Source organism: Apus apus, chromosome Z, assembly GCF_020740795.1.
Source record: "Apus apus isolate bApuApu2 chromosome Z, bApuApu2.pri.cur, whole genome shotgun sequence".
Taxonomy (NCBI): Eukaryota; Metazoa; Chordata; class Aves; order Apodiformes; family Apodidae; genus Apus; species Apus apus.
Genome location: NC_067312.1, coordinates 2,886,737 through 2,904,835, shown reverse-complemented (window position 1 = coordinate 2,904,835; position 18,099 = coordinate 2,886,737). Strand labels below are relative to the sequence as shown.

Below are 18,099 nucleotides of genomic sequence, written 5' to 3'. Positions count from 1 at the left end.
GCTTGACAAAATGATTAAGCTAATGTTCCTGTGGGTGCCAGACACTGAGACATTTCTCTTGCCTTTCTGTAACTCGCAAACATTTTGGCAATGTTAAAAGATTGAACTATCAAGTACTGAACCACACAAAGGAGAAAAATATTAATAGGAAAATGCTGTTCCACACCATATCTGATGCTGTTTCTTTATCTAAAGGCAGCTCTAAGCTCCTTTTTATTCTCCCCTGCTAAAGCTCAGTATCTTCCCTGTGCATCTTCAGCTTTTCCTGCTCTGCTTCCCCTTTTCACCAACCCTAATTACTTACTCAGTGTTCTGAGCAGCATTTTCCTGTCACATCCTGTCACCATTCCTTAAACAAACCCAAGGGAATCTGATCTTCCTGAGGCATTTAGACAGACACACAGCAGTGGCACCTGATCAAAGCAGGTGGGCAACTCAGGTGGGAGCAGCCATTGTGTTGTGGCCACAGGTGAAACAGCACATGAGAAGAGCAGCAGGACACACATCCAAGGGAGACACCAAGTCTGAGCACTGAGAGGATAATGTCCTTTCAACTGCTGATTTTATAAATGCTTTTCCTGCACATACAATAATATTCTTCTCTTTGCTAGAAGCTCAACAGCTACAAAAGCAGAGTGGTTATTAACAAGTTATTAACCCAGCCCCACTATGCTTATCATCAGGAAGCCAAGCCAACAGCTTCCTCCAAATACACCTCTTGCTTTTTTAAAGTACATTTTCATTTTTAATTTAATGTTATATATATATATATATATATATTTAAAGAAGAGTCATTACACAGACAGAAACAATTAGAAAGAGTTCCAGCTTACCCAGGCTATGATTGACTGGGGAGAGAGTACTAGGAGACAGCTCTGCTGGAGATCCTGTTGAAGCAATACAGATTGTTTCAGAGCAAATGGGTCTTGTTATTTCAGATGGGTATGACCGTTATCTAGAGATAGTTTTACATTAAAATCTCTTGCAATAAGAAACCTCAAAAATCCTACAACCAGTTTGCCAGCAAGTCACATGCTTATTCTGAATGAAGATGACATTTCCAGACTTCTTGGGAACCTACCCCTTTCTCATCAACTCAGTATCTTTTGTGTTTTAATGGGCAGAGCTCTCACTTCATGCACACTCTGTGAACACAACTTTATTTAGACACTTTTCCAGGGAGAAGGTAGTGACCTCTTCCCAAATCCAGGGAAAAAAAGCTAAGAAAAAGTGGAGAAGACAATCAAGATATTAGTGTTCTCTCTCTCTCTCAAAGGACAGGGTTTATCTCTAGAAAAGAATCACAGAACGTCAACGTTGGAAGGGACCTCTGAAGATCATGAAGTCCAACCCCCCTGCCAGAGCAGGACAAAAAACTAGGGCTGATGACTCAGAAAGGCATCCAGAGAAAGTCTCCAGAGAAGGAGACTCCAGAACCAGCTGGATTTTCTCATTTGAGGCAACTACTCTTTCCTGGAAGGAGGAAGGAAAAAAAAAAAAACAACTCAACAAACCATAAGCTCTCCAACACAGTTTGTGCACTAGTAGGCAAAATAAACTGAAGCTGTGCTCAGAAACATTCCTACAATGACTTTTTAATTCAGGCCTTTTTAATTAAGGTACCTATTGTCACCTAGTGGGAAAATATTGCAGTTCTTAAAAGAAACTAGTGCAGTTGATCCCAATTAACTAAAAAAGGTTGCTATCATGAGCTCACCAAACACAGGCTCCAGTCTGCCAGCACACAGCAGGAGGTCCTTACCCAGCACATTAACTGTATTTTGTCCAAGTCTAAGACTAATCAGATTATCTACCAGTCCTTTCACAGAAAAACAAAATGCTTCATGTCTCTACTACTCTTTGAGTAGAGCCTATCATATAATAATTCATCTGAAACATGGCACAAGGGATAAAAATTAAGAGACAGTTTCTCAAAGCACAGCATTTCTGTAACTTGTTTAAGCCCGACAAGCATTTTCCTTCAATGAACATTTTCCTAGGAGGTAAAGTTGGGGGTAAGTTGAAATAAAATATATCTTAAGGCTTTCTGACGAAGCCTTAATCAGACCTTTGTTATGAAACAAATGAAAGGGACTTCACATGGTAGAGAAGGTTTTAAAAAGAATCATTTTCTTCACAGAAGACTGGAAGTGATATTTTAAACCAAAACTACCAGGTTGAAGAGAAGGCTGATGCCATCATCATTCAAGACTGGATTCAGCCACAGGGATCACAACTAGTAATCCCAGGTCTTGAAAGTAATGGAAATGTTACCTGTATCCATGCTTTGGTTCAACTGCTGGTCACTTGTTTCTCCATCTTCACTGATGTATCCTGGAGGTGGTGTTTCTGTCAAAAAGAAAAAAAACAACACCTATTGGTTCAGTTTCTGAGCATTTGGGGGTTTTGTCCTTAAGTCTTCACAAGTAACACCTGAACATTGAATTAGTGTCATTTTGCTGTCCCTTTTGCCTTCCAGTAGGACTTCAAACCCATTTACCTGCCTTATTGTCTACTGAAAATCCATCCTCTCTTGCATGCCAGTCAACTGCTCAAATATGTTTGATAATTAACAGATTCATCCTTGCTTGTTCCATTTAATACAAGACACTTCGACTACAATGAGTAATAATTTTGCAACTGTGATCAACAGCTTTCACATTTAGTAGAATTACAAATGAAAAAACCCATCTGGTGACTTCTATAAAAAAAAAAGTGAGCTGCCTTTATGTAGTATAACCATCACATCAGACACCCTCCCACACCTTAAAGAAGTTGCAAGATTTAAAGGTTATTTTTCAGTTCCATTCTTCAATGCCCAACAGTTGATCTCACTAATTAATGATAATCTTATTATCTAACTAGTTATGCTGCACAAGCTCTATTATTATTACTACCACCTCAAAGTTCTGTTTCCTCTATTCTTCGAACTAGCTTCATTTAAAAGTGGAGTTTCACCAACCAAAGTAAACTCAGTAACAAGTTTGAAGCATTCTGATATTAAAAACTGTGTCTAATTCCACAGGAGTATCTTCAAAACCCAGGATGGTTGTTCCTTTTCTCCATTCACAATGTATTTTGCAATCCAGATAACAAGTTAACCAACTGCCTTTCAGGAAACAATTTTCTTTGAACTGGGCAAATGTCTTTTCCTCTACATTAAAGGCAAAACCTGGGTTTCTTTAGTGGAAGTGTCTGAAGCTAAATATCTCTAGAACCACCTTTGAATTCTCTGAGACATCTGACAGATTAAAGACATTTAATTTCATTATTACCAAACAGCAGAAATTTAGAGATAAAGCCTTTTGCTTAAGAATTAAAATCAAATTATATCAAATATAATGCCTGAAGTTTACAGCACTAAAGTAAGATCAGAAGGAAGTCAACAAGAGGAAACTAGATGAAGTCAGTTGATTAAATACAAATGAACTGAAAGAATTAGATCTTTGGTTCATTCTCTAAAACTAGTGTGCTAAATATAGAGGTGAGAAAACTCAAGTGAGAATTTAAAATGAAGATGAAGGGAAATCTTTGCTAGCAAGAACCATGTTGACAAAAAAGATATTTGTTTTGAACATTTTTACAGAATTCATGATGACAAAGTGGACTCCACCCATCTCGAAACGATTCATTATAGTTAAGCCCACAGCCATGTTAAAAGGTCAATGGTCATTTCCAATCCAACCCACACCTCCTGTTTCCAGTTGCTAATCTTGGCTCTTTGGCACAGATTATTTTCCATATCTAGTCCCTGTCTGAACAGAGATTTCCTCCACCTAATATTATTAATACTGTTTTAAGGTCAGAGGTTGAGCACCAACACAGCTGGAAACAAATGCCCAAGAGAAGGCATTAAAAATCCTTAGCAGAGCTTGAATATTGCCAGAGGTTTGGACAATGCAGCTCAGCACATCCATAACTGGAAGGGAAACATCCATCCCCAAAGGAGGCCCCCTCAAATCCTGGGGTCAGTTCTGGGCCCCTCAGGACAAGAAGAAGATGGAGGGGCTGGAGCGTGTCCAGAGAAGGGCAAGGGAGCTGGGGAAGGGGCTGGAGCACAAGTGTGAGGAGGAGCAGCTGAGGGAGCTGGGGGTGTCCAGCCTGGAGCAAAGGAGGCTGAGGGGAGACCTGCTGGCTCTGCAGCTGCCTGAGAGGAGGTTGGAGCCAGGGGGGTCGGGCTCTGCTCCCCAGGATCAAGGGATGGGACAAGAAGAAATGGGCTCAGGTTGTGCCAGGGCAGGTTGAGATTGGATATTAGGAGAAACTTCTTCACTGAAAGGGTAATTAAACACTGGAATGGGATGCCCAGGGAGGTGGTTGAATCACCATCCCTGGAGGTGTTTAAGAGAGGTATAGATGTGGTGCTGAGGAACATGGTTTAAGCAACAGACATGGTAGAGTTGGGCTAATGGTTGTCAGAGTTAGCATATGGGTGGACTCAATCATCCTAAAGGTCTTTTCCAATCGTAAGGATTCTGTGAAGTCCATCCTGTACCTTCACAGTCACTGTCTTCCCAGCTGCAGGTGAACCCAACCCCTCTGCAGACCAAGTACTGAAGCAGTTTTGCAGTACAAAACTAGCATAGCTGTTAGCCTGAAGAAAATTATTCTCTCAAGAGACAAGAGACTTCTTACACCCTTAATAAGGTCAAACAAAGTAAGATGCCATGATATGAATACAACAGGAGGGTGGCAGTGACAATGGGAAGGAGACCAGGTGTGGTTAATTGCATAAACATCTAGGAATCATGTGAGTACCCACAGTCACCCTGAACAGTCCTCCTTGCAAATAACTACCTAGAGCTGCTTCAGCTCATTTCCACAGCACTGGATTTCCAAATGGTGGCTTTCCAGTCATTTGTTTGCAAATGTTTCCAAAAAAAAAGCCCTGAGATGGAGTCAAAAAAGTATACATAAGAAAAGAACACCAACTTCTAGCACCTTCAATTGTTCTTTGAAGATAGGCTGTCCCTTGCTGGTAACAAACATGGTACAAGTTAAACCGATTAAATTAAACTGACATTTTACTGGTGCTATTTCAAGTCTTTGATACATTTAAAGAACATCCCGTTTAAGACATATAGATACAATTTGTGAATTGAACATATCTGAGTTTCAAAGAAGTCCTCTTATTCTTCATGACAGTCAAGATCTGGGCTCCCCAGTTCATGAAGGATAAGGAACTACTAGAGAGTCCAGCTCAGGCCCACAAAGATGATGAGGGGACTAGAGAAACTGTCCCATGAGGAAAGGCTGAGAGAGCTGGGGATGCTCAGCCTGGAGAAGGGGAGACAGAGGGGGGGATCTCATCAGTGCTTATAAATATCTCCAGGGGGTGTCAGGAGATGGGACCAGTCTCTTTTCTGCAGTGTCCAGTGACAGGACAAGGGGCAATGGGCATAAGCTGGAGCACAGGAGGTTCAAGTTAAACATAAGGAAAAACTTCTTTCCTGTGAGGATGACAGAGCCCTGGGACAGGCTGCCCAGAGAGGCTGTGGAGTCTCCTTCTCTGGAGACTTTCCAGACCTGTCTGGACATGTTCCTGTGGGATCTGCTTTAGGGGACCCTGCTCTAACAGGGGGGTTGGAGTAGATGATCTCTAGAGGTCTCTTCCAACTCCAGTGACTGAATCTGTGAATGTGTGAATCTGAGTTTTCAGCTTGTTTGCAACATAGCTGCATTGCAGATTTATGAGAAAACTTTAGCTTTGCTTGGTTTTTACACTTCAGGCAACTTCCTGAAGAGATAGGAAACAGGAAGTTGGGGCAGGAAGCAAAGGCCACTGATTTTTTGTTTCAATAAGGGTACAGGTTTTCAGGTGCACCTTAGTGGACTACTCTTGGTATTTGTTTTAAGGTGGAGAAGAGGCAAAGAGGGGGAGGAGCAATTCTTTAAGGGCTCAGCATTGTCAGGTTGTTAATTCGTACTCAAAAGACAAAACTGAATGCACACGTCTAGCAAATACACAAAACAGATTTTGATCAATTGTGAGTTACAGATCAAAACACTTTAAGTCATTGTTTTGCAACTTAGTTTTCTGCACATAACACACACGGTGAGATTGAGTTGCAGTTTACCACTCCCTCTCCAATACACAGCATTTGATCACCCTTATATGTTTGTCTACTAGGCTTAAAGCATAAGGTAAAGGTCTACTTGCTAATCCTTAGCATTCTGAATCCTGAAGAAGCTCCTGAAACCAAGGAAGCTATTGCGAAACCACAGCAATAGTACCTTCCACAGGTTTATGTTCTGCAAACAAGAGTGTTATTTCCACTGGAATTAATACACTAAATCAACTAGATTTAATTTCTAGGTGGGTCTTTCAATTACTTAGAAGGGTGAAATGGTCATCTTTGTTCCACTGGCACAATGCTAAATGTACTGTTGACAGAAGGAGTTGAGAAAATACCTGGGATGTAGTTGCTCTGTGGTTCAATTCCAGCTGGAAAATTAGTGTTTTCAGGAATGGAATGGGTATAGTCATCGAGAGGAGGAAGCTCCGTTAGGATCTCGGTGTGCCGGGGCACTAGTACAGGAGGCAAGACTGGAAAAACAACATTCAAAGCATTAGTAAGACCCCCAAAATACATCTTTCTCTGAGCTCAAGGGAAAAAAATATCATCATCTAAAAATTCTAACAATCAATTCACATTTAATTCTAACATCTGACCATTTATTCAGATGTTTTGAAATATTCTGCATCTCAGTACTGCTAATACTGCAATTGCCTTCCAAGGTACTGGAAGAAATGGATTCCTGAGGTGCCTCTTGAGTAGGACTATTCCACATCAGCAGTCACCTCTCTTTCCTTTTCAGTCCAGATCATACTTAGCCAGCCAGAAACTGCTGGCGATACTGGAAGTGTTTATTAGGGATGCTCAACATATTTGTAAATATTATTCAGTTACATCACTATTAAAAACTTTCAGGGCATGGTATTCTGAAAAGCTTGATCTCTAACAATCTTGGGCTTTTTGGCAGGAGAAAGTATCTCCTTTTCTATAGAATCACAGGCTGGTTTGGGTTGGAAGGGACCTTAAAGGTCATCCAGTTCCAACCCCCTGCATGAGCAGGGACACCTCCCACCAGCCCAGGTTGCTCCAAGCCCCATCCAACCTGCCCTTCAACACTGCCAGGGATGGGGCAGCTTCTCTGGGTCTCACCACCCTCCTAATGCCTAAATGTCCCTTCTTCCAGTTTTAACGCTGAACAACTCGGCTGCTCCAGCAAGTCAGAAGAAGTCATCCTACCTGGTGTCTCCACTCTCTGGTAGTGATAAGGGTTTACACATACTTCATCCTTTTTAAGATTAAAAGCGTATTCACAGTTTTCAATTGCTTTGAGTTCATGGTGACTGTGAAGGTCTGGCCAGCGCCACAACCGGCAGTAGATGACGTGTGGGAGCCCTTTGCGGTGAGAGACCTGCAGGCGGCCATCGAGGGATCTACAGGGGGGAAAGATGTGGAGAGGGATTTACAGACTGCACTCCCTAACCACTCCAGCAACACTCTACACACATGGGATGGACACTTCATTTCAGAACTCGGGTGGACTGACACTGCTAGTGACATTAGGAAGCTTCAAATGTGATCAAAATGGACTCAAAGCAGTGTCTTCTTTTTGAGCTGCTCAAATTCTTGCTTAAATTTAGACTTTGTTAGAAGCCACTTGACCTCCAACCAGGTCTTTAGGATGATTGCTGAATCTACTTATTTTTGTTTAAATGAAGAGAGTTGTTAAAAAAATTAAATGAAATCACACATTTAACAGTCCCTTTTGCTCCTAAACCTCCAGGCTTTGCTGTGACGTGGATGCTTATTGGCTTTAAGCAGAAGAATTCCCACAGGATTGCAAATAAAGCCTCTAAGCAATCAGCTGGACAAGTGATCCACATGGCAGTGTAAATGCAAAAGGCATGAATCCAGATCTTGTAGGGGCTGTGCAGTTTATCTTCTTGACTTCATCTTGCCTTGCTACCAGCTGAAAACGTTTTGCTAGTTTTAAGACAGACTGCATATGCTTACACAAATGCAGATGTTTATGACTGTTATGGGATGGGAGACAAAACCTCAATACACAAATCAAGGAATATGACATGAAAAAAAAAATAAAAGACCCTGTTTCAAATTTGCCCACCATGAGCTACTGGAGAATTTACAAGTGATTCTTTAGTAGCTCGTACCTAAGCCAATTGGCAAGACTTAATTGAAAGCTTGTGGCATACAAAGCAGTTTGAACACTTTGTAAGATTAGGACTAAAGAATTAAGTTTCTCAATTTTGTTAATAAAAGTATCAAATCCCATTGGAGCTTGCATTTAACAAGTCCTCCCATTCGTTCAATAGCAGGAATATTCCAGAATTAGAGTTTCATTGGTCAAAACATCAGCTGAGAACACTTAAGACTTCTACACAGGCAAGCAAATATTTTTAAATGCTGTACCATGAGAGGCCTAGGAAGCATTTTTAGTCTATTTTACAGCTCAAGCATCCCATTACAGACCCTCCAAAGCCAATCCCTCCCACAAGATTTCTGTGATGAGAGAGAGGGCAGAATATTCACCTGGTTTGTTCAGAGAAGCTGTAAAGGCCTGTTGTGTCCCACTGATCTATCGTGTTTGGTGTACTCAGTCCCCAAATTTCAGAGCAAGTGCTGTGCATAAAATTGAAAACAAAAACAAAAAATTGATATGAAATATGGAACATGGTTATTCAAAACACCATGATGTCAAACATGGAAAAATGTACAGAGTATTTCCTTTCACATAGAAGATAGAGCATTGCTAAGACTCCCATTTCAACTGACATCTCATGCTATATTTTCTATATGAAGGAGGGTATCAAAATGGAACACGTGATTCAAGGTAAATGATCATGTTTTTAAAAGGTGAACAAGTTCTCTGGTTTCAAGTAGTCAATACAGTTGTAATGTTCCTTAAAACAGGCAAAACTTCCTCAGCCTAGCTCTTCAGGAAATTGAATTTTCAAGGGTAGTTGCTGGGTTGGGGTTTTTTGTTTTTGTTTGTTCTTAAACAGAAGTTTCCCTAGGACTTCAAACAAAGGCCATGTGTGACTGAAACTGAACACCACAATCTAACTTCCAGGTACTACTACTTCAGCATGAATGTCATTCTCCATGCACGTCGTAATTTGCTGCTTTTCCCAAAACAGGAAAATTCAGACCCTGAAGAAAAGCACATGGCAGCTGATACTTCTCACTGTTTTCTGTATTCCCCTTGATTAAAAGACTATGCTTTTCCACTGGATACAAAACACAGTATTTAACACAGTTTTACAGTACATTTTAAGTCTGAACTATAGAGCAACAACACAACTAAGTGCTAAATCTAGCAGGAGGAAAGGCAACAATTTCTTTACCCAATTGGTTCAGTGATAAGATCACAACAGTAAAGAAAAAGGAGCCTACTTTGATAAGCATGAACTAAAAGCAGAAGCAGATGTAAGTAAAGCAAGAAAACACCATGGGCTTGTAAATGGGCAGCATATTTTCAGAACCATAAATCAAGCTCAGCTCTATCACAGACTTGCCCTGTGACAGTTTTTTTTACATAAGTAACACACAACTAGTTTTCACACCTCAGAAACAGAAGAGAATTTGGTTGATGAGTGACTTACAACTCTGCTCCCTAATTACAAAGCCTGAAGTTTGACTTGGTGCTATATTACCTTTCCAGTTAATAGCCTCCAAAAAGTTGAAACAGACAGCAAAGAATCCATGTTTACCTGACTCCAAGTTTTAAATACAGGCTTTGCCATTTAAATTGAAGCTACTAAGATGAGCTGATACTCTCACAAGTTTGGACTGAGTGTTCAAGGGAAGAAAGGTGAAGCATATATTTTTTTTCTCACCCCTACACAGAAAATCATCAGTGCTACAAAACAAAGAAGCAGACAGCACAGCACTGTACTTAAAAAATCACTTTCAGGGCTGACATCCACCTCAAATCCATGGTGACCTTAATAAAACAGAAGTGTGGGCTCCTGATGAAGGGAATGAATGGTTCTTGTCCCCTTCTTGCCTCATTTCTAGCAGAATCCCAGGGAGGATGAAAAGTCCCTGCAACTGAGCAGCAACCCAAATCAATGAGCTGGTTATGTGACCACAGAACACACAAAGGTGAAAATTCATGTTTTGAGAGTTACTTCTCAGTCAGATTGGTTCTTCTCTTCACTGTGGAGCTACACAAGCACTACTAAGCAGGAGTGAAAGTGTAATTTTCAGCAGCAGCCTGAGTTTTTTCCACAAATAACAATGTTAAATAAATAGCCTTTGACATTTTACTGATTACGGACACAACTAAAATCTTGTACTATATGACTTTTGGTCTAGTAGAGAGCAGCAAAGAGCCACACACGAAGGTCCACTTTCTAACCTACACCTGAGCTCTTTTGAAGAGTCAACTTGTCCTGAACAAGTTAAATCCACAGGCAGCATCACAGCCCTCCAAAAAACAGAGCAGGAAGAAGAGGGTTTCTGAACATCACTGCACCAGTAGAACTTTCAACCTCCCTTTTTCATATTCCTAAGACACGTCCAGAATAGGTGGGCTGCCAGAACCTGTAGAAGGACTGTAATAGTTGCCCTGAAAACACAGTCAGTCTGTGGGACACCAGGTAGCAACCCTGCACTGTACTGTGTCCTTAAATACGCACTGCTGCTGGTGAGACAGATCATCATGCATATTAAATTAGCAGAACAATCAGCAGACACAAAGCCTGCTGCATATTAATTGACACAATCAGCTCTGACAGCTTGCAACCTTTGAGCAATGGATCCTTTATACAAAGCAGTGCTCCAAAGCTGATGCTGTCACACAGATTACATGTTCCCAAAACTGTGGGGAGCATCACTGGTGGAAATGTGACAGGCCACGCAGTTGCCACACACAAGTTTTAAGGCAGCACGTGCAAAAGTAACATTTCACAGCCCCTGACACAGCCCAATGAACAGGAACAGGATTTTGTATTGCTCATCTCTTCTCTATAAATATTCAAACTATCCAAGCTGACAGCATATTCTATAGCCTACAGAAATACAAACAGTATCCTGGAGTGACTGCATGACTGAGCCACAGCTTGCAGTGAAGCTCAGGACACCACAGAGGGAGGACATGCCAGGAGGTACAGAAGAAGAGCAACACTGCTCCAATATTCGGCAGCTTCCATGAGATGCTGTCCTCCAGGAGGTACATCTGCTTAGAGCTGGGATTACTATCAATGTCTTACTGGCTCTATACACCAGGGTCTATACTCCAATCCCAAAAATCCACAATCAAATGCTGAAAAGCCTGCAGGAAATCGTCTTGTATGATCAATAAAGTCAGCTCAACACAGCTTTTACTGTTGACTGGAAAAAAATACCAGAGGAAATAGTGGTCTCCCCACTCTCCTGCTCACACAAAAGATCTACTGCCTAAAAGTTGCAAGACCAACCCCCCACCACATCACCCAGGTTCTTAATATTCACACACACACACCAAATCAGAATGAAATCCCTTGCAACCACAAAAAGCATCCTTCATAAGCAGCACATCCACGGAAGGTGACAGCATGTTCATTCAGACACAAGCAATAGCATGACAGAGGGCAGACCCTCCTACTCATCCCAGAAAGGTGGTGGCTGGAAAGAAGGTGACTGCATTCTGAAAGATGTTTAAACAATCTTTAAAACCAGCTAAAGGGAGACAGGAGGTACAGAATTACTGCCCCAAAAGAAATAGGAGGCATTCTCTCCTAAATCTACCTTTCTGAAGCATCCTAAACCCCTTATGATGTGAAGAGACCTTCTATGCTTCAGTCTATAAAGAATTTGGAAAAATCAAGGACTAACATCTGTACTCCTAAGTTAAATCTTGGCTGGAAACATTCCCAGGCATTGGAACGTGATCATGTAGGCTAGAAAGCAGCTAGGACATTCCCCAGCACTGGGCTGTGCCAATTACTGTTCTCCCACACAATTCCCAGGTCTATGAGCAGACACACCATCAGGACCACTCACATTGGGCAGTTCAGATGCAGCCACCCTGCCCTGGTAGTTTAATAAGAGTATGGACAAGCCAGCCCTGAACTAGCTGGCCACGGTACCTGGGAACATTCCCAGGCACATTTTAATTTCTTAGGAGACAAGCAGGCAACACATATCACAGTTTCACCTTTAGAAGGCAGCCTGCCCTCAAACCCAAGCCTTGAAGCACACTTTGGGCTTCATGTATTACCAAACAGGGTTTTTTTTTGGTTTTAAACTCACTGGACACTGCAGCACTGGTAAGCCACCATTGTTTCCAAAACATAATTTAGCTCCTGCATCTAAGCTGTACTTAAAATCTTTCCTGTGTAGACAGCACTTAAATATACTCCAAAATACAAGCTTAAAATTAATGTAATTCCTCCTACCAGAGCAGACACTTTCATTCCCAGAAGCATTTTCATTGCTGTTCTCAAAACAATTTGTCTGTTGACAGAAACAAGGTCAACTATAAAAAAGCTAATATTTTTATCTTTTCAGCACTAGCTTAGATAAGCAAATCACCATGTTCTGTGGCCTCTAGCACTCCCAGAACAAGTTTGCTTGAATACCAGATTGCTGCTTTTGCAGATCCCACAAAATGAGGGATCTTATTTGAAGGGACTTCAGGGATATAAAGCATCCAATTGGCTCAATTTCCCAGGTGTTCTAAAAAAAACTATTTCCTAGAAAAAGGATAAATGCTCAAAGGGTACTTGCTAGGAATAAAAACTATTCTTTGACACCCTGGGATCCTTTAGGAAGAAGTAAAAGTCTAGCAGACACCTGGTTAAGCTGCTACACACTAAACCTGGAAAAACAGTGTCCCACAATTCCTATCTTGGGACTAAGCAGGGGATGGATGTGGTGAAGAAAGGGTCAGACAAGTTATTACTGACTGGAATCAAAGCTACTTCTGTCAGAGCCTTTCCCTAAGTGGAAAGGGTTGCATGAGTTGGCTTTTCAACTTGACTTTTCATTTGCTTATAAGAGGCAGCATCTCAGATGATATTGTACAGTTCTGGCAAGAAGAATCTTTAATGTGGCTATCAGCATGCACCAGCACACAGTATGTCTTCACTTCTTCCATTTCATCATTTCCTTTAACAGGAAAATCCGAGTTCCAAAAAAACCCTACTCTGAGCAAGGAGTTACCTAACCAGCAAAAAGCTGCAGACAAAGCTTCACAAGTTTGAGACCAAGTGCCAAAATGGGCCTTTCTTTAGTAAGGCAGAAAATACTGACACATGCTAGAAAAAATGTGGTCACAGGAAAAACCCAAATAACAAAGAGAACTGAAAAAGTGTTTGTATTGCCTAGTCTAGATATCATGGATGGTATTCTCAATCAGCATCAACTACCTTAGTGGAATAGAAGGCTGGGGAAGGACTTTTTACAAGACCTTGTAGTGAGAGGACAAGGGGCAATGGATTAAAATTGGAAGAGGGGAGATGTGCATTAGAAATCAGGAGGAAATTCTTCCCTGTGAGGGTGGTGAGACACTGACCCAGGTTGCCCAGGGAAGCTTTGGCTGCCCCATCCCTGGCAGTGTTGAAGGGCAGGTTGGATGGGGCTTGGAGCAACCTGGTCTATTGGGAGGTGTCCCTACCCATGCAGGGTGGTTTGATCCAGGTGATCTTTAAGGTCCAACCCAAACCATTCTATAAGTCTACTACAGAAGTGGACTATTGAGTCCCAGATAAAATACAGATTAACTATTGATCTGCTTATGAAGAATTAACATGGACAAAGGTGTTTGGTGCCACACACATAAGTAAGCAATATAATCCTTGCTTTTATGTATTATATCCCTATTGGAGGAATCAAAGTCCATAATCAAATCCATTAAAAATAGATATAAACTACATGGGATGGAAGAGTCTAAAAGTTACAGGCAATAATCACGTTCAAGAGACCAAAACCAGATGGACATCATCTCAACTGGAACACACTGCCCAAAAACAGATATCAGTATTTGCAATACAATTAGGTGGTAAAGGGCACTGACCCACCTAGGTGAAAAAAGGAACAGGATAAGGCTTAACAGGATAAGATGACCCTTGCCAACCAGCATATTAACATCAGTCTGTGACAATACGACCTCATCTTAGTGAATACAGAAAGCCATTTGCACCCTGGCTTGCAGTGGCAGTAATTCTGAATTAGAAACTTCAGTAGCTACACAGAACAATCCACAATCCCCTTCCTAATGTCCAGATGCCACCTAATAAAGACACCTCAGGCTGATATTCAACTTAGACCACTTAATGAGGTTCAGTTTCTCAGCACAGTTAAAAGCCAGATGCACTGCTTTGCAGATTCAACCAAGGATGTACAAGTACTGCCCAAACAGTCATCACCTCAGCAGCAAACAAGCTGGTACCTAGGCATGGCACTGCACACACTCCAAGACATCCCTGTATTTTCCCCAAGCACCTTTGCAAAATAGAAGATATACAACCAGGGCCAAAGGTGGTAGGGCTTGTCAAGAATATTGCTTTATAGAGATGCTGTTTTATTGGAGAGTTTAGCTGAAAGAACCTGAAGGCAGCAGAGTTTTAAACAGTACCCTAGGTGCACTAAAAGTGTCACACACATGCTTAGGCCGGTGTCTGCATCTTACAGTTTGTTCCTACTATGAATTTATTACTTGTTTTTAAAGAGATAGAAAGAACAAAGCAACTATTCTACCATTAACACTGTTTCCAGTCCTGGCAGTGCTGCATGCTCCAGGTACTCCCTGCACTAACTGAAGTGCTTGCAACAACTACAACATCAGATGAAAGAAGGAAGAACCACTTCAAAGATATTTACATACAAAGGACCAGAAACTCTAACACAGATGTTGTTAAATATTGTCACAATCCCTACATAACTGCAATCCAACTTTCTTCTTCAAAGTCTTGCAAAGTGGAACAGCTCTAAAGGAGAAAAAAAAAAAAGGCAGAGAGTTCAGTTGACAGCCTCCTCTTTTCCTGAAGCAGTAGAACTAGAAAGATGACAAATCAAACCTGAAATGCAAATAGCACTGTGTTAGTCAAATCCCATATTATACAGGAAACATTACAGAATGGTCTTGGACATTTCACTTGCTTATTTGTGAAGTATTACACAGAACCCCTAACATTTTTCCTCAGTCTTTCAGAATCGACAGCTACTAGCAAGTTTCCAAGTCCACATTCAAGACAATCTTGTCCATGTATTTCTCCTCTGTCTTCTAATCATAAGCTTTTATTTCACTGAATCTGTCTGCCCTTACATTTTCTGAGGCATTTGTAGTGCTGAAGCTGGGACTGAAATGAAAAAGAATTTCAGTAAACTGTAACAGTACCTCATTCATCCATTTAAAGTGGGGAGATGAGAATCATGAAATTATAGAACTGTTTTGGTTGGAAAAGACCTTCAAGAGCATCCAGTCCAACCATTCTCCCAGCCCTGCCAAGGCCCCCACTGCCCCATGTCCCTCAGCACCACATCTACACAGCCTGGAAACCCCTCCAGGGATGGGGACTCCAGCCCTGTCCTGGGAAGCCTGGGCCAGGGCCTGACAACCCTTGCCAGCAAGAAATGCTGCCCAAGGTCCCATCTCAGCCTCCCCTGGCACCACTGGAGCCCATCTCCTCTTGTCCCATCCCTTGTTCCTGGGGAGCAGAGCCCGACCCCCCTGGCTCCAACCTCCTCTCAGGCAGCTGCAGAGCCAGCAGGTCTCCCCTCAGCCTCCTTTGCTCCAGGCTGGACACCCCCAGCTCCCTCAGCTGCTCCTCCTCACACTTGTGCTCCAGCCCCTTCCCCAGCTCCCTTGCCCTTCTCTGGACACGCTCCAGCCCCTCCATGTCTTCTTCTTGTCCTGAGGGGCCCAGACCTGACCCCAGGATTCCAGCTGCCCCCTCCCCAGTGCCCAGCACAGGGGGATGATCCCAGCCCTGCTGGCCACACGAGTGCTGACACAAGCCACGATGATCACATTTGCACTTTTATCAGCCTAGCACATAAAGGACTTACTACCTTGACTCATATTTTGTCAAGGGGGCAGAAAAGAGGTACAAAATTTGCTTCAAGAGCCACACCAAGCTACCCAAAATGAAGCAGTATGAAATGGCCACTAGAATTATTGAATTCCATTTTCACATAACGAATGGTTAAATGCCTTTGCTTTAACATCACTGTGGCTGGTTCTGTAAAACTTGCCTAACAAAAGGGGTCACAGATTATAGACTGAAGATCTGTATCTTGCATACTAACTTTTTTTGTTCTTTAAATCTTGCTATCTAAGTTCTTAGATCTGGGACTTCATACAGCAACACACTCAGCAGAAAACCAAGTATGGAGCACTGCTGTATTGTCTTGGCTCTGGTTCACCACTGGTGTAGCTGGATTGAGGTGTCACCACTGTGAAGACACTGTCCATTACTCCACTGATATACTAACAAATGAAAAGGATTGACTGATGGATCAAAAGCAGAGAATCCTTCTTCTCATAGCAGTTATCTTCTTTCTTTCTGATGCAACTGGGGTTCAAGAACCCATAAAGCTGGGAGGCAGATACACCAAACCTTTGAAACTAGCTCAGACAGGGTCTTGAAGGCAACAGTAACTGAAAAGACTGATTTGAAAGGCTTGTGTACAACAGATAAATCCAAGTCAGCAATTTAAAAAGTTCATTAGCTTACATACAGTATTGTATTCAGCAGACAAAAGTTCCTACCAAATCTGCCTAATCATGGTTTCCTTAATTCTGAGTTTCAAATGAAATGTGTAGCTGCTTTTATAATCTGACTCGGCAGTCCTTTCTAAATACTGGCAATTAATATTTCTCCCTACTACAGCCTCCAAGGTCTGTGTACCAGCCAGAAGCCATCCTAATTATACTACCTGTCTTTGCAAACAGCACCACAGCTGTACAGCTAGTTGTCTGGACAAAAGCTTACAGTAAAATGTAGTTTGGCTGACCTAAGTGTCTCAACTACTGAGATAAGCTACTGCTTATTTTCCCCATGCTGGGGGTGGCAGGGAAAAGGTCATTCATCCTATGCTCACTTAGAAAACAACAGAGATCTACAATAACAATGCAAAAGTTACTTTCAGGAGGTATTTGCCCTTCTCCTCTTTGGATCCTACATCTTTTTGCAACCCTGCAGAAGTGACTCATCTTTTTCCTTTCATCTCCATCACCACGTATTGCAGGGACAAAATGACATCTCACTTAAATGTCCATAACCAGGCACACAAATTCACGACTCAAAGCTACAGTTCTTTACTGCTTCTGAAAGATGTGAAATAACACAGAGGTTGTGATCTCATTTCTTGCACCAGAAAATGTAAAGATTCAGTGATTAGGTATGAAATAATTATTTTTCTTCTAAGTACCTGCTAGAGCGATGAGTTAATATCTTGACTAATGCTGAATAAAAAGTACAAGTGTGAATACCTCCTAAAAATGATGTACACAGATCACAGTGGAACTCATCCTTGAGAGGAGCTGGACAAGATTCTTCCACGGAGACCATTCTCTGATAGATACTGGGGCAGAAAAGCAGACCTCAAGGAAAGTTCTGTTAAATCAGCAACAGCAATAAATGGATATTTATATATGCTACAAGTACAGGTGGGCAGTTAACTTTCCTAACAGGTTCTCCCATTCTTCAAGGGAGAAACAGAGATTGTTAAGTCTAGGAAAAGGATATTAAGTCATGTCTAAAAGGGCCCTGGACTCCAGAAAAGAAAGCTCTTACAGAACTGAAAGCACAGGTTTCTCTCTCAGCACAAACTCAATGAAAAAATTTGTAAAACTGCCAGCTGGGGCACTCAGGCCCCACAAATGTTCTTCCCAAAGTGTCTCCAGCCCCTTAGATTTACTTATATTTATGCAATTGGTCTTAAACACATAACAAAAAAGCCTTGTTTACCCTTTTCCCCCTGAACCCAAAAGCAGACCTTTTTTCTTCAAGCATATGCAACACAGAAAAATTACTTGCTCAAGCCAGTAACTGTATCTTCTCTCCCTGACTCCCTCCTCCCCACACACGCATTCAAGGACATACTACAACCAAGAAAGAAATGTTGACGTATGTGC

The 18,099-nt window shown here is 41.7% G+C and overlaps 1 protein-coding gene across 2 annotated transcripts in view; it reads right to left on the bottom strand.

The window, feature by feature from the left end:
• Positions 1–18,099, bottom strand: part of SMAD2 (SMAD family member 2) — a 53,164-nt gene that overhangs the window by 8,803 nt on the left and 26,262 nt on the right. Inside the window, exons 3-7 of one of the 2 annotated variants that reach the window (XM_051642506.1) lie at positions 8,565–8,654; positions 7,254–7,447; positions 6,413–6,547; positions 2,275–2,349; positions 834–887 (exon numbers count right to left, since the gene is read on the bottom strand). In XM_051642506.1, coding sequence (XP_051498466.1) covers positions 834–887; positions 2,275–2,349; positions 6,413–6,547; positions 7,254–7,447; positions 8,565–8,654 — 548 coding nt within the window. The remainder of the gene's footprint in view (positions 1–833; positions 888–2,274; positions 2,350–6,412; positions 6,548–7,253; positions 7,448–8,564; positions 8,655–18,099) is intronic. The other variant, XM_051642507.1, reaches the window with a different exon arrangement.